The 15,104-nt window shown below is 40.3% G+C and overlaps 1 protein-coding gene across 3 annotated transcripts in view; it reads right to left on the bottom strand.

Annotated features, from left to right (window-relative positions):
- Positions 1-6,342: 6,342 nt before the first annotated feature.
- Positions 6,343-15,104, bottom strand: part of LOC109621464 (calpain-11-like) — a 259,165-nt gene continuing 250,403 nt past the window's right edge. Inside the window, exons 5-10 of one of the 3 annotated variants that reach the window (XM_062856503.1) lie at positions 9,017-9,157; positions 8,800-8,953; positions 7,849-8,724; positions 7,322-7,784; positions 7,208-7,263; positions 6,343-7,149 (exon numbers count right to left, since the gene is read on the bottom strand). In XM_062856503.1, the coding sequence (XP_062712487.1) occupies positions 7,123-7,149; positions 7,208-7,263; positions 7,322-7,784; positions 7,849-8,724; positions 8,800-8,953; positions 9,017-9,157 (1,717 nt within the window). In that variant the 3' untranslated portion in view covers positions 6,343-7,122. The remainder of the gene's footprint in view (positions 7,150-7,207; positions 7,264-7,321; positions 7,785-7,848; positions 8,725-8,799; positions 8,954-9,016; positions 9,158-15,104) is intronic. The other 2 variants (XM_062856506.1, XM_062856505.1) reach the window with 2 other exon arrangements.

The following is a 15,104-nucleotide window of genomic DNA, read 5'->3' as shown; positions in this document are numbered from 1 at the left end:
CTGCACAGGTTCCTATAGAAGTTCATTCTGTAAAACGTTTAGGAATTCTCAAGGAATTTGTCTATACAATCACTTGCAACTTCTCCAGAACTTCCCCAAGAAGTTTTGTCTGAAATTTCTCTAGGTTATCTCGTACAGCTTGGATATCTCCTGGAATTCGAAGAATTCATACCTTTTGAAATTTCTTCTGAAGATTCTTCAGGAATTGCCCCAGGAATCGCGATTTATTAAGAAAATCATTTTCAGTTTAAATCAAGACATTCTCTTGAAATTTATTCAAAAGCTGCTTTTAAGATTAACCAACATTTTCTATCCGCAATTCGTTCAAGAAAACAATCTTTAAGCGATTCTTCAGAATTTCTTACGGGACTTCCAAGATTATTTTTTGAAATTCCTTCTCAAATTGTTTCTGATCTTCCACTAGGAGTTTCTTCTGGGCTACCTCTTGATTTTATTCTAGGAATCCTTCAAAAGTTTTTCTAGGTTTTCCCAAGGAGTTCCTTTTGGGATTCTCAAAGAGTTTCTTCTGGTATTTTTCCAGTATATTCTTCTGGTCGTCATCCAAGAATTTCTCTATGTGTTCTTTGTAGAATGCCTGCAGGAGTTCTTTATGGCAACAGGAGTTCCTTCTGCAACTTTGATTTTGAAGTGATTTTGCTGCAGCCTATCTCTATTAGTCTTTGGAATTCTACAGGGTTTCTTACTGCGTTTCCTCCAAGAGCATCATCCTGGAGTTTATTGTAGAAATCCTCCAGGAGTTACTTTAGGGAATCTTTCAGAATTTCTTTCTGCAAATCCTCCAGAAGTTTGAAAATCCTAAAATAATTCCTTGTGGAAGTTTTTCAGAAGTTCCAGAAGAAACTAATTCCTACCAGACTAAACTACTAAGGCCCCAATAGCCACAGCTGTAAAGGCGTGGTATTCAGCATGATCATCCCAAGTAGCAATGATAGCTGATAAAAAGCTTATTCAGCCAAAATTTAAAAAATCAAGCTTTTGAGCGGTTTATTCTGCCTTTGTACAGCAGTAATGTTTGTTGGGATGCTTGGTGTGACGGGTTGAACTCCCAGTCGGTCCAGGAACGTTTCCTAAAGGAATTTTTCTTGACTTTTTTGAACGAAGGTTCCTGATTCCTGATTCAAAGCCAGTTAGCAGCGAACAGCTGTCGCTTTTGCTTGTTTGCCTGCTTGTCAGCGACGATAGCAAACTCCGACAAACGGTTGAAGCTTTGCGAACGATCGGCCGGCGATGCGATTTTTGAATGATAGGGTATGTGTTCCATCATTAATCTCACGCTCCCATATTCATCCTATTCGAAAACAAGCGATTACGGCACCGATTGATTCCGTTCTGTTTGTTTTCATGGGTGCTCACTTCCAACAAAAAATAGAAAAATAAGAAACAAACAGCGCTTCAATCCTTTGTTTGTCGTATGATGAAAATGGAAGCCACATGCTTAAGAAGGGAACCAATACCCTACGAGTTATTTTATCATAATTTCGTAAAATATTGATTATTTTCTTTGCTAAACTAGCATTTCAACAACAATACACTGCATTAGATCATCGCTTCCCAACCTTATGCCTGGTTTACATTGTTCAACTGAAACGAACATTCCACTTGCTAACTTCTCAAAGATGTTCAATCCAATGGAATGATGTGTTTAGACTGAGCAAATGACTTGAGTGTTCACTTGAATGCTCTTGAATGCATCTCAGTTGAAGCAAGTGTTTACATTGTTCAACTCGTGCGGAGCGTAAGCACACTGAATTGAATTCATCTCACTGACAGATGACTTGAATTCAGCTCACATGAATCGCGGGTTTAGACGGGGCAAGTGAGACGGTTTCGTTTGACTTGAATGAAAAAGTTCAACATGTTCAACTTTCGGTCAAGTCAAGTGAGTTGCTCATGTGAGATGAATGGTGGTGTTTACACGTTCAATTTGCATTCAATTGGGCATTTTCCATTGACTTGAATCAAGTCACTTGCACTATCTAAACCAGGCATTAGCTCTCGCGACTGTCTGTTGTCACCCGCTTTTCGTAGAACAATGGCAGTGAAAAAATTGCTAAAATTTTGATTTTTGGCCAAAACGGAATAATATGTTGACGAAATAGGATTGTGACAAAAACGGATTCATTGGTTTATGCAAAAAGGTTAGTTTTTTATAACTCGGTCAATTTTGAACCTATTAGCTTGATTTTTCGTACTAACCGAGCCTATATGTGTACAAATTTCCAAGTGAACCGAGTATAACAATACACCAACCAGTGCAAAAAAAAATAATTGGGTGCAGGAAAACCGAATAAGACATTATGCTAGAATTGCTACAGCAGTTCCTTCAACAGCTTTCAAAGATATGCCGCCTATTTGCGATTCCAGCCGATTGGAGAAGTGTGCACCAGAATCCAGATGCAGTTAGCATGATTACGAATGCTGCTCTAACCCGTGCTTCTGTGCTGAATAAGGTTTTGGGAAGATTTCCTAACGTGTTCGACGTTTCCTATGAGAAAATTTGCAATGGCCAGTTTATACTTGAACAAAAATACCAGACCGGTGTTCCAGAAGGCGAGGAAGACCCCTTTTCAATCTTCAGAGAGATGGGGGATAAATTGGACAAGCTCGATGCAGAATGGGGCTGATGAGACTGAACCAATGCAATTAAGCCACTTTAATCGTCCCGGTAACAGAGTTCCAAGGCCACGTGTCCCAGACCCAGAACTCTATTTCTCAAGTAGACCCGGAGAACGTGATTGATGAGGCCGACATTGTCGAGCTGAATCAGATCAAGACGTTGCCGTTGACTGCTGCGGAGCTGGCTCAGGCCCACGATCTGGTAACGTTGTATCTACACTATTATATCTCAAAGGGGATGATCCCGAGATGCTCGCTGGGTACAATACCTAACTGGCCTAGCCACCAGGGATTCTCAAACTCTTGGACACAGTGTTGGCCTGATGAGAAGTTCAGGCACTTTTCACTTAATTTTTACTCTCATTTATTTTGACTTACAGTTTGTGTAGCTATGGCCGGCCGTCACTGGAGGAAGGGTTACAACGGATCTGAAGGGCAACCACTGACTGTTGAGAAGGCTTGACTTCGCTGCCGGGCTCACGATCCTGATGGGGTGGGATTCTCTGCTGAACGCTTTCAACGTGGTTCCACGGATTGTAGTTTCTCTGGTCCAATACTCGCTCGAATGTGATCGCTGGGACGTGAATGTCACTATATGATATCCGGGTTCACTTCGGAGTTAGATCCTGCCTCGGGATGTTGTGGTCTCTCAATACTTTTTCACAGAACTTTTCGGTATTCTCGGTTGGACTAGTGCTTGGAGTTCAAAAAAAAGCTCTGCTTCAAGTTTACTTACTTGTGGCATACCTCCCTTTCCTCCAGCCTCCTTTTCCCATCTCTGAGCCCCAGCAATTCCATCCGGTTATCTAAAACCATCCTTCCAATCAAGTTTTTGAGTTTGTATGTTTAGGTCGTGTGTTACAATTTTCCTTTTTATTTAAGGACAGACTTGTTAGAATCCCAAAATGGCCGCCACAATGTCCGACTTTCGCACCTACTCACGATTTCGAGTGCACAAATCTCTTCGTAAACAAAACCAGCGCATCTGATCTTTTTATTTTAAGCTTATTAGAAGTGAGCAAGAACAGAATAATGAAATGCACTGTTATTTGAATCTCGCATCTTGAGATTTGTGCGTCTAAAGGTCTGATGGACTCTTGAAGCGGGATTTCAAGACGTTTGTCCTTAAAAGAGCACTAGCAATTGCTGTACATAAAAAAAATTGTACATAAAAAAAATCCTTTCTAAAACTGCCGTGTGCAGTGCAGCATAGTTGTCCCATATTACTTTTTGACGATTTTGACTTTTTATCATCAAAAGGTCTATTTTTGCGTATACTTTCAGAACCTACTCTCGGTTAGTATACTTTGTTCAGAAACTCCATGAAAACAACATCAAGTCAATTTGTCCCATGTTCAGTTTTGTCATCAAAAGTTGGCCCATGTTCCATTTTGCAGCATAAGCAGTCCCATGTTCATTTATTTTTTCTCAAAAGCTATCTCATGTTAAATTTATACGCATAAAAAGCTGTTCGAGCATCTCTGAGGGAATCGTGTACATTTTACGGAAATCCTGATATCATTTGTAAAATTCAACATGGGACATCTTATGCTGCAAAACTCGACATGGGACAGCTTATGATGAAAATTACAACATGGGACAGCTTATACTGAACATCTCACATGACATGGGACAGCTTATGCCGAGAAAATCTGAATCCAATTCTAACGATATGCTGATGAATTCACGTTTTGTTTTTATTACACTTGTTCGTAGAGAAGGAAACAACGCGTTTTTCTCAGTTTGCTGTTTTGGAACATGGGACAACTATACTGCACACGGCAGGGCAGAAAAGTATTGTAATTCAAAATATTGCTAACATACGCGCCAACTTGTGACGTAGTTGGGGGGGGGCGAAGCTCTCTAAAATTGAACAATTTTGAACTTTTTTCAGCTCAATGTGCTAGTTTTTACGTGAATATGCCTAAATAAGGTAAACTGCGTCGATATTTTCCGGATGTCATTGATTTTGAGAGGCCTTGCCTCCCCCTCCAACTACGTCACAAGATTGCTAACAATATTGCATACAAAAAATGGACGCGACAATACACAGATAAAAATAATGAGATTTACACGTCATGTAAACTTCATTTTAGTCATGTTAACTTACAGTTATGATGGTTTACATGATATATCATGTAAATTTGCGTTATATGTCATGTAAACACTCAGAGTCATGCTGAATTACATGACATATAATGTAAGTTTACATGATATTTTATGACATTTACATGATATGTCATGTAAACTTCTGTGATATCCCACGCTCCAATCATGTGCATCATATGACACACAATTTTACATTCTTTTTTCGATCTGCGCAGTTCACGACGAATAGTACAATACAATAGATTTATTTTTCCTCTTGGCTACACTATATCTTACGATGTACCTACGATTCGCTCGGAATTGGCTTTGGGTAAAGTATTCGAAACGGCAGCAACACAGCCCCACAGAGAGGTACAATATTGCGAGAGTATGTGATCAGTAATTTCCCTATATCTCAATTGTTAAGCGTTCAGTGAATAAATAAATAAATTAGGAACTCCTTGATGTACTTTTGAAAGAATTCCAAAATGAAATCAGGGAGGAATTATTCGAGACAATGTTGCAGGAATTTGAAAGCAAAATCTTGGAGGAATTACAGATGGAATTCCGAAATCCGGTAAAAATCCTGGCAAATATAGAAGAGGATTTCTTGTTATACTTCTAGTGAAATTACCGAAGTAAAGTAAAAAAAGCTGCTGGTTAAACTGCTGAATGAATCTAGTTCAGGCAACCTCTTGGAGGAGTTTCGAGACGATCCATTTCATAAATAGGTATCAGTTCTCCCGGAGAATATTTTGTAAAAAATTCCAGCTTTGACTAGAAGGACTGCAGAACAGTACACAGATCGAAAAAAGAGTGTAAAGTTCTGTGACATATGATGCACATGATTGGAGCGTGGCATATCACAGAAGTTTGCATGACATATCATGTAAAAGTCATAAAATATCATGTAAACTTCCATTATAAGTCATGTAATTCAACATGACTCTGTGTGTTTACATAACATATGTATAACACAAATTTACATGATATATCATGTAAACCATCATAACACTAAGTTTATTTGACTAAACTAAAGTTTACATGACGTGTAAATCTCATTATTTTTATCTGTGTAGATTTATTTTTGCAGTTCAAAAATTGAAACATTTTTTTTATTTATTCGAAAATTATCTTTGAATACCCAATCTAACAGACCCTTGGTGACAATACTGATACTACTACCATCGGAGCTTATTAATTCTACGTTACCACTAGACCGCAATGATTTTTTTTATTTTTAGTTGAGTTAAGAATTAGTTTTAAATTAAAATACACGTTAATAAAAATAATAACAAAATAAGTGTAGAATTAGTTATAAGTTAAAATACACATTAATAAAAACAAAAAAAAAAATAACAAAATAAAAGTTTTTCCGTTTTACCGGACAGATGTGTTCTATCCCCATTTTCAAGGAAAGCAATGGTGTTTAACATGTTTGAAGTATTTTCTCTCTGGGTGTAAAATAACAAGACATTTCCGCCAATTGGAGACGTGGGTTAAGCTCAACCGATTCTGTCAAATGAATCTAAGTCGACTCAGTTCTTTACTAAAATGTACATTTTTGAGGCTGGCAAGGTCTCAACGGAAAATACGCGTTTCTTAGCAGTACACTACAAGTTTATGAAGAGGGTGTTTGGATTCGATTTCCCGTTGACAAGGAACTTTTCGCAATGGGAATTGCCTTGTTTTCCTTGGGCATATAGTATCTTCGTGCCCGTCTTTCGAAAGACATAGGAATGTGGAAATGGCCATTGGCAAAGGAAGCTCTAAGTAAATATCTAATAAGTGCTCGAAGAACACTAGTTTACAAAGTAATCTTTATGAGCCAAGAGAAAAAAAACAACAACAAAAAAATATGAAGGTCGTACTAGTAAACCTACTTTCAAGATTTCGGATAAAAAAGAAATGAATAGCGCAGTAGTATCTTCATTGATAAATTAGTAAATAACGTTTATCCAGTAACAACAATTTCTTTGCTAAAGTATATAATTATGCTATAAAAATAAGTGTTATCTGTTGCTGTCGCAGCTCTAACTCCTAGGCAATGATAAATTATCGTATTTTCAATTTCAACGGAATTTTAGTTTGATAATACTTTCGTTTTACGTTACTTGCTGCAGAAGTTGAATTTTAACTCTTAGTTTATTCATATATCTCTTCAGAACGGTAAATATCACTAGTATGGATTCGGTGTTTTTTACAGCATTTGAAAAATTTAAAAGAGTTCCCTAACAATAATAAAAGTCCTAAACGCAGTAAGAATATTGCATTGCTCTCTTTAGGCCAGCTAGATGTCAGTAGTAGTGTGGGTATGCCAACAGTTTAGTCGCCGTCTTTGGTTCACTTTATATGATTTTTGATTGTGCTATATTGGGTCCGATGTAATCTACCACGTCATGAATAAATCGTCATCAGGATCATCTGCAATGAAGTGCATCGTAAGTCAAGTTGATTTTTATTCTATTTCAGAAGTTCTTACCTCTTCCAATGATAATGGGCTAGCTTTAGCTTTGGCATCCAAGCTGTGGTATCGTTCTAAAAATGACAGGAAATCAGATAATATTTCAAGAATGCAAATTTTAATCATCTATACCATGAGCTAAGTGTAATCTTGCCATCGATAGCAAGTATCCTTCGAGTGTGATTTGTCGATTCCGGGTAAACCTACTGACTAAAGCTTCCAGCACTTTATTGCTAGCGGTTGCTCCTCCTGCCCACAACAAACCCCGTAGACAGTACGAGGACACTTTAGACGCCCATATTCCTCGGCTGAGTGTAGCCGTTCCAGAAGATGATGGTCCACATCGTCGGAAGGCTGCCTTCCAGAATCGCATCAGTCCGATCAGAGCTGGAACGTGTTCAATCGATAGCCGACCCCCGAGAGCAGGATCCCGAAGTGCAAGCATTCCACGGCAAAGCTCCAACGAAGGACCACAGTTGATTCCTCCGAGGCCCCGAAATCCTCGATTGTTCCCACCATGTGCCTTGAGAATTGCTTGCAGTTGGGTTGATTCTATCTCGTGAGGATACCTCGAGCGTAACTTGTATAAAATTCTCTAGAAGAATAAGATAAAATTGGTAGGAAATTCGATCACGATCAAGTGCTAAAGTTTGACATACAGCGTCTATCGTCCTTTCGTCACAGAACTCAGCTGCAATGTTGTGAATAACTAGATTTTCTTCGTTGACTTCCCAGACGTCGGTATGTTGATCGGCAAATATTCTCAAAAGAAATCGACCTTCCCTATGCTGTTGAGAATGCGGCATGACCACGAAGTCTCCAGCCGGCAGTGCGAAAAACGTTGCAATCTCTCTTAAATTCGACAGAGGAGCAAAGTCCAGAGGCATCTGTTCGCTAACGTATTGCGGAGTTACCCGTTGCATGCCTGGTGGAACCTCGTAGATCGTGAACCCTATTTCTTCATCCTCGTAGTTACGACTTCTGTAGCACTCGTACTTCTGCGATACTGCTACAACGACATGAGCTTTAGCAGGATGGCCAGCCGGTACCCGTATGCGGAACTGAGGATTTGTAGCTGTCGTTTCGATGAACTTGTGAGGACCTCCAGCATTGAATCCAGCTCGCCACTGTCGAACCGCTAGAGCCGCTCGCCATGGCGTTCGGGTATGCAAGCCCGGTTCCAACGCCCAATCGTCTGGTCCGATGTGGGCTAACCAAATCACCACGAACCTTGACAGAAACTCACTAACAGACATCCAAAACTCGCAATCGTTCGACGATCTGGACGACAGCAGTTCTCGATCCCGTTCGTTCAGCGCATTCCATTCCCAACTACGCTCGGACCAGGCACCACACCAAACTCCTCCCCATTCACCCCCGATCCAAGGACTACGCAATCGTATCAAACTGGTGTCCCCCGACTGTCCGCTGGCTTGCGATGAATCGGAAGAATTGGCACGTACCCTCGCTAGACCCGTCACACTGTAGGGATGCTCCGACAGCAGTCCGGATCGTCTTCTTTTGGTTTCCTTTTCCTGAAATTGTAAAAAGTTGCCAAAATTATAAGAGCAGCTCAATGAACCAAAAATGGAGAAACCGCTTTCATTTACCACTCCACTAATCGCTACTAATAGGGTTGATCTTGGCACGGCACCACCCAGCAGGGGCCCACTAGGTGGGACGCTCTGTACAACTGCTCCGGTGAGGTCCTGCAAGGCACGGCCCACAGTTCCGAACTTGAGGAAGGCGTAGCCTCCGTATAATCTGAAATGGGGGTTCAAAGGCGTTAGTGTTCCGATTTAGGCCAGCAGAGTAAGGCAATTCAACTTGGCATAAGCTTTCTCCAGCAGTGCAGCCCAGAAGATGTCCGGTTGGGCACAGTGCATGTGGGCTGGTCGGTCTCCTCGCGTCGGCAGTCGGTCGTCCACCCGAACCTCAACCCATTTGCCCCACTGCCAGAAGCGGAATCTGAAATTGAACGAAAAAAATGCGTCATTAATATTCGAATGATAAGGAAATTTGAATCTTTTAGGGTTGTCGGGAATTACTATAAGTATAAAGGAGTCATCATGAGTTAAACAATTTTCTACCTCTTGATAAATAAAATATTTCATATCTATTATAAAATAAAATGGGCTTTGTCACCCCGTAGAAAATGATTAATTAGTTTTTTAATCTTTTTATTTTCGTGAATTAAAATCGTGAGCCTTACTCTTCATGCAAGAATATGTCATCAAAATCTGGTAAGGACTGTTCATTAAAGAAAGTGGACATCTGTTTTTCAATAGAAAATATTTATTTTCGAACAAATTCATAAGTTTATTTTTTGTTTAATACAATCAACATTCATGTGGCCGAATTAACGAGAGTTCGAACATTTACTTCGCATTTCTGAAGAACGCTCGGACTTTCCTCTTGATACCTCCCATTAGATTCTGCACAACTTTCTCCGTAACATTTCGTGGTGCCGCAGATCAAATTTTCTTGAAGCAATCAACAGAGCTTTCTTCTCTTCCATCTTTCTTGAGATGCCGCTTAATTATTGTCCAGTATCTTTTCACAGGACGCAGTTCAGGGAAGTTTGGTGGATTTTGCCATTTTTCGACAAATTCGACTTTTTCCGTCTTGAGCATCTCTAGTATAGAAGAAACGTAATGAGCGGATGCCAGATCCGGCTTAAACAATGGAGGATCCGTATGTTTTCGATAGATGGGTAGAAGTCGTTTTTGATGCATTCCTTTATGTTATTTTCACCGTTGATTGTTCCTGTTGTGAAATACGAAGAACTGTTTAAGCCACATGAACAACTGGCTTGCCACACCTAAAACTTTATTCCAAATTTTTCGGTTCTGATGTACTCTATAACATCCAGCACATCTGTCCCCTGCTCAGCGTTGAAAAATTGCGGTACCGGAAGCGTACTAGTATGCCAATTCTCAAAACGACAACTTTTTGGAACACCATTTGTGCAGAATTTATCTGCTAGTCGCTAAACTAATTCAACCCATCGCTCAAAATTTCTCACTTTTTTCGTTTTCTTTGAATGTGTTGCCAAAGTGAACAATGTTTTTACACACTGAGCAAAAATTCACATTTTTTTTGTTTAGTTTTAACTCTAAACTATTGGTAAACAGATGTCCACTTTCTTTAATGAACAGTCCTTATCAACGACCGAATTGGTACAATATTGAGCGATTGCAGCCACCAGATCATCTTTTTCTTTTTCTTTTTGGCTCTACATTCCCGCTGGGACTTGGCCTGCCTCGCTTCAACTTAGTGTTCTTAGAGCACTTCAACAGATATTAGTTGAAGGGCTTTCTTTGCCTGTCATTGCTTGAATTTGTATATTGTGAGGCAAGTACAATGATACACTATGCCCAGGGAGTCGAGCCCAGGGAGTCCCGACCGGAACGGGAATCGAACCCGCCGTCTCCGGATTGGCGATCCATAGTCTTAACCACTAGGCTAACTGGAGACCCCCGCCATTGTATACGCGCAGATTTTCGAAACATTTTTCAGGACGAGAGTGAGTTCGCAGAGGCACCTGTTAAGGATTGATGTAGTACAGGCAAAGCAACTAACAACAATGCAGTCGTGAACACTGTCTCCGAGTGATTTGGAAGGAGAGGAACGCAGCGCAAGCGGTCATACTTCAGCATGGGACCCTGCAAAATGTGGAATGTTTGCGGAAACGAAAGTAGCAGATCAGTCTCTTCCAGGAGAAGTAGAAAAACGACATTTTGAAGAGGCGAAGTGTGAAGAAATGCTACCGCTGAGACGTCGACGTGGAAGTTCTTCAAGATGCTCAAGGTTTCGTACCGAAATAGGTAGGGATATGAATGGGAGCATCTTTACACAGATTTACGTCACTCGATTGAAAGGTGGAAGCAGTATTTCTACGAACACCTTAATTGCACAAATAATTCAGGTACGACGTACTAAGGAAACTAATCAATTGCAGAGGGAAGTAAAGGATACCTTGGCGTTCATTACCCCAAGAACAATAAGGTCGCTGATAATGATGCTGATAACACAGCGAAACATTTTTGTCTCAGGATGACTCCGAATCCAAGCCCAGATGTGCTCCAGATTTTTTAGCTATACCTCAATTCAGAGCGTATGGACTATGAATCTTGACAAAAAATAAATCATGATTAATCATTGATGAATAAAAATCCAATTTCTGCGATTAATGATTAACCCTAAAATGGATACCTGGGGTCCATTGTACTCCAGGCGCCTTTCAGACACAGAAAAAAATATGTAATTAGAATTCAGCGAGAAATCATGCACATAAAGGGAATGCTAGAGACTTTTACACTTTTACATGAGTATAATGCACTTTTACATGAGATATAATGTAAAATTACATTACCATCGTGTAAATTTCCGCCAACCATCGCGTAAACCATTTTGGACACCAACCGGTTACGTGACTATTAGCGGAAATTTACACGAACGTAACGTAATTTTACATGACATCTCATGTAAATAGGCACTAACTCTATCATTCCCTTTATGTGCATGATTTTTCGCTGAATTTTACATGAATATTTTTTTCTGTGGAGCTCGTCTTTGATGGAACACACTCAGCGAGGTGACGAAACTGAGGCCATGAAGGTATCTTTTTTAGGGTTAATCTTAAGGATGATTTAAGATTACGAATAAAAAAAAAGGTTTTATCCGTGGTCACTATTAAAAAAATATTATCATTTCAACGGCGTTTCAATGGGATTACGGAGGTTTCAGGGGCGTTATGCACAGAAAAAAACATTCATGTAAAATTCAGCGAAAAGTCATGCACATAAAGGGAATGCTAGAGATAGAGATAGTGCATATTTACATGAGATATCATGTAAAATTACGTTACGTTCGTGTAAATTTCCGCTAATAGTCGCGAAACGGGTTAGAGTCTATGGAAGGTTTACGCGATGGTTGGTGGAAATTTACAAGATGGTACTTTAATTTTACATTATATCTTATGTAAAAGTGCACTAACTCTAGCATTCCCTTTATGTGCATGATTTCTCGCTGATTTTTAATTACATATTTTTTTCTGTGTTAGGCAGGTTTGAGAAACACACTTTAATTCAAGGGGTTTCAGGAGCATTTCAAATGGATTATGGGGATTTAAAAAGGCATCTAAATGGGATTATGGATGTTTCAAGGACATTTCAAGGGGCTTCCAGGGTTTTCGTGAACCGGTCTCTAAAAATCCTCTGAAATTACCTAAAAGGCCTCTGAAATCCCCGGAAAACTCCCGCTGGTTCCATTTAATGCATTGGATTCCCTTCAAAAGCACCAAAAACGACTATGTAACGTCTCTAAAGCCCGTCAAAAGTCCTCTGAAGCTTCCTGAAATGCCCTCAAAAGCCCTTGGACCTTGGATATAGCGTACCTGAGATCTTCCGAAAACCCCAAAAACGCCTGTGAAACGCCTTTGAATCCCACCGAAAATTATCTGAATATTGCTGAGATGCCCCCGAAATCCCCCTAAAGCGATCCCCTCGAGCTACCTGCATGACTCTTTCGCGATTCTCGGAACCACTGCAACTCCAGGTCTACATTGTGAAACTGTCATTTTTTGCCTAAAGCCACCTGGAAGCCCCTGAAACGCCTCTGAGAGCTCCAGGTACCCCTCTGAAATACCCCTAAGACCTCCTAAAATCTCACTGACACCATCTGGAACACCCCGTGAGACCCCTTGAATCACCCCTGAGATCCCCTAGAACCCTCCTAAAATGCTCCTGAGGCCTCAAGATAGTCCCCTAAAATCTCCTGAAACACCCTTGAGACCTCATGGAACCCCCTGTTCCCCCTGAGACGCGATTGAGGCCCCCTCAAATGCCCTGGCACACCATGGTACTCCTTGGATTGTCATTGAAACGTCTCTGAGACCCGCTAGAACTCCCCTGGAACCCTCTGAGCTTCCCTGAAATTCCCCTGAGACACTCTGAAACGTCCCTGAGATTCTCTGAAGCACTCCTTAGTCCCCCTAGAATCCCTGGAGCCCCCTTAGAGTATCCTGAAACCCCCTTAAGCGGTTGCGTCGTGTACTGAGTACACGCACCATGAAAAATGCACGCATGTGGTATGTATATATACCGTGTGAGCGCGGCGTCACTGTAGATAATCAAAGACGCGGCTGCTCAATGGTTAAACGCTTCAAAGATTTCGTAGTACCCCATTGAAACACCACTGCAATCTCCTAGTACTTCGCTGAAACCCCTTTGGGACCTCCTGGACCTTGCAACCTTCCTTTGCTCGCCGCCGTTGCTATAGTTACCGTCATTATTACATTTTTAATTTATTTTACATGGTCCTGTAGAGTGTTGTATCGTATCAGTTATGTGATAACAACCCATTGACCACGCTTTTAGATCTTAATACCTATATTCGCGAGAGTAATTGGATGACCTAGAACCTATAAGATGTTGCACCGCATCAGTAATGCAACAAAAGTCCACTGATTATGCTTATTTCTTAAGGTTTATTTTACTCGCGGAAGATCTGGGATTACATGGAACATTTATGAAAATAACTTCTCTATAGAACCGTGTTTCATAAATCTGTTTTATGTTACATCGTATCAGTAATGTAACAACAATTTATTGATTACGCTAGTAGATCTTCAGGCCTTTACTTGCGGAAGTTCTTGGATGACCTCGAACCTATAGGATGTTACAACACATCAGTATTGTAGCAACAATTAATTGATTTTTGAAAGATTTTCAGGCCTGTACTCGCGGAAGCTCTTGTAGGTCCTAGAAAATCTTTGAAAACTACGTCTCTACAGAACTCTGGATCTGTAGGGTGTTGCAACGTATCCATCGTGTAACAACAATCCATCGATAACGATTGTAGATCTTAAGGCGCTTACTCGCGAAAGTCCATGAACAACCTAAGCTCTTGGATAACCTTTCTAGAACATATTCAAGTTAGTTCTTTATAGCACCATCTTTAGGAAAACCCTCATTTAACCCCTTCCAACCCCCAAGGTGTTAACACCAATCCTCTCCACCCCCCCCCCCCCCCTCCCGCAACAAACCTGGCCAAAATCGACATATGGGCTGATTTTTTATGGAATTTTTTTATCTTGCATTTTTTAATCATATTCTTTGGATTTCACAGTTTTCATCATGCAGATTTCTCGAGAACCAGAAGTGAGACACTGATTTTCGGAGCAGGTTTCAGGGGTGTTTTCGGTGGGTTTTCGGCGGGTTTTGGAAGCGTGGCAGTTACGTTTACCTAGGTTTCGGAGGTTCTCAGGTGCGTTACGTGATGGGGTTTAGGTGTATTTCATAGGCATATGTAATTTTTTGAATATTTCATTGCTGTTTCGATATTTTTTGTGAAATATCTTAATTTGTTATGGGGAACTCGTATTTATTTATGGAAAATTAAACTTTTTTGGATGAGAAAGTACATTCTTTTATTACAATTGTTGATTAATTTAATGCATTTTTAACGTTACTTATTACTCAAAAACCAGTTATTTATGGAAAGTTTCGATATATTTATGCATTTTTTTTTATTTGTTTATGAATCTTTTGTTATTTATCATTGATTCCACCTTTACTTCTTCACTGGGACTTTAAGAATTATTTGTGGGATTTTTTTTATTAACGGAACGTTTAATTGTCTGCCGTTTAGGAGGATTTCGGGGGAATTTTAGAAGGTTTCAGGGGATTCCCCTTCACAAAAACCCTTTGAACCCCTTTGAGCGCCCCTGAAATTTCTTGAAACGTCCCTGAAATGCCTGATACCTCCGTGATCCCATTGAAACGCCCATGAGATCATCACAATCAATTTTATATGCCACCTAAAACCCCTTGGAACGCTCCTGAAACTCTCTGAAATGCCCTGAAACCCCTTGTCTTCTTCTCCTTCTTCTTTATGGCTCGACGTTGGCATT

Source organism: Aedes albopictus, chromosome 3 (assembly GCF_035046485.1).
Source record: "Aedes albopictus strain Foshan chromosome 3, AalbF5, whole genome shotgun sequence".
NCBI lineage: Eukaryota > Metazoa > Arthropoda > Insecta > Diptera > Culicidae > Aedes > Aedes albopictus.
The sequence above is the reverse complement of the archived record's forward strand: the minus strand, read 5'-3'. Positions and strand labels throughout refer to the sequence as shown.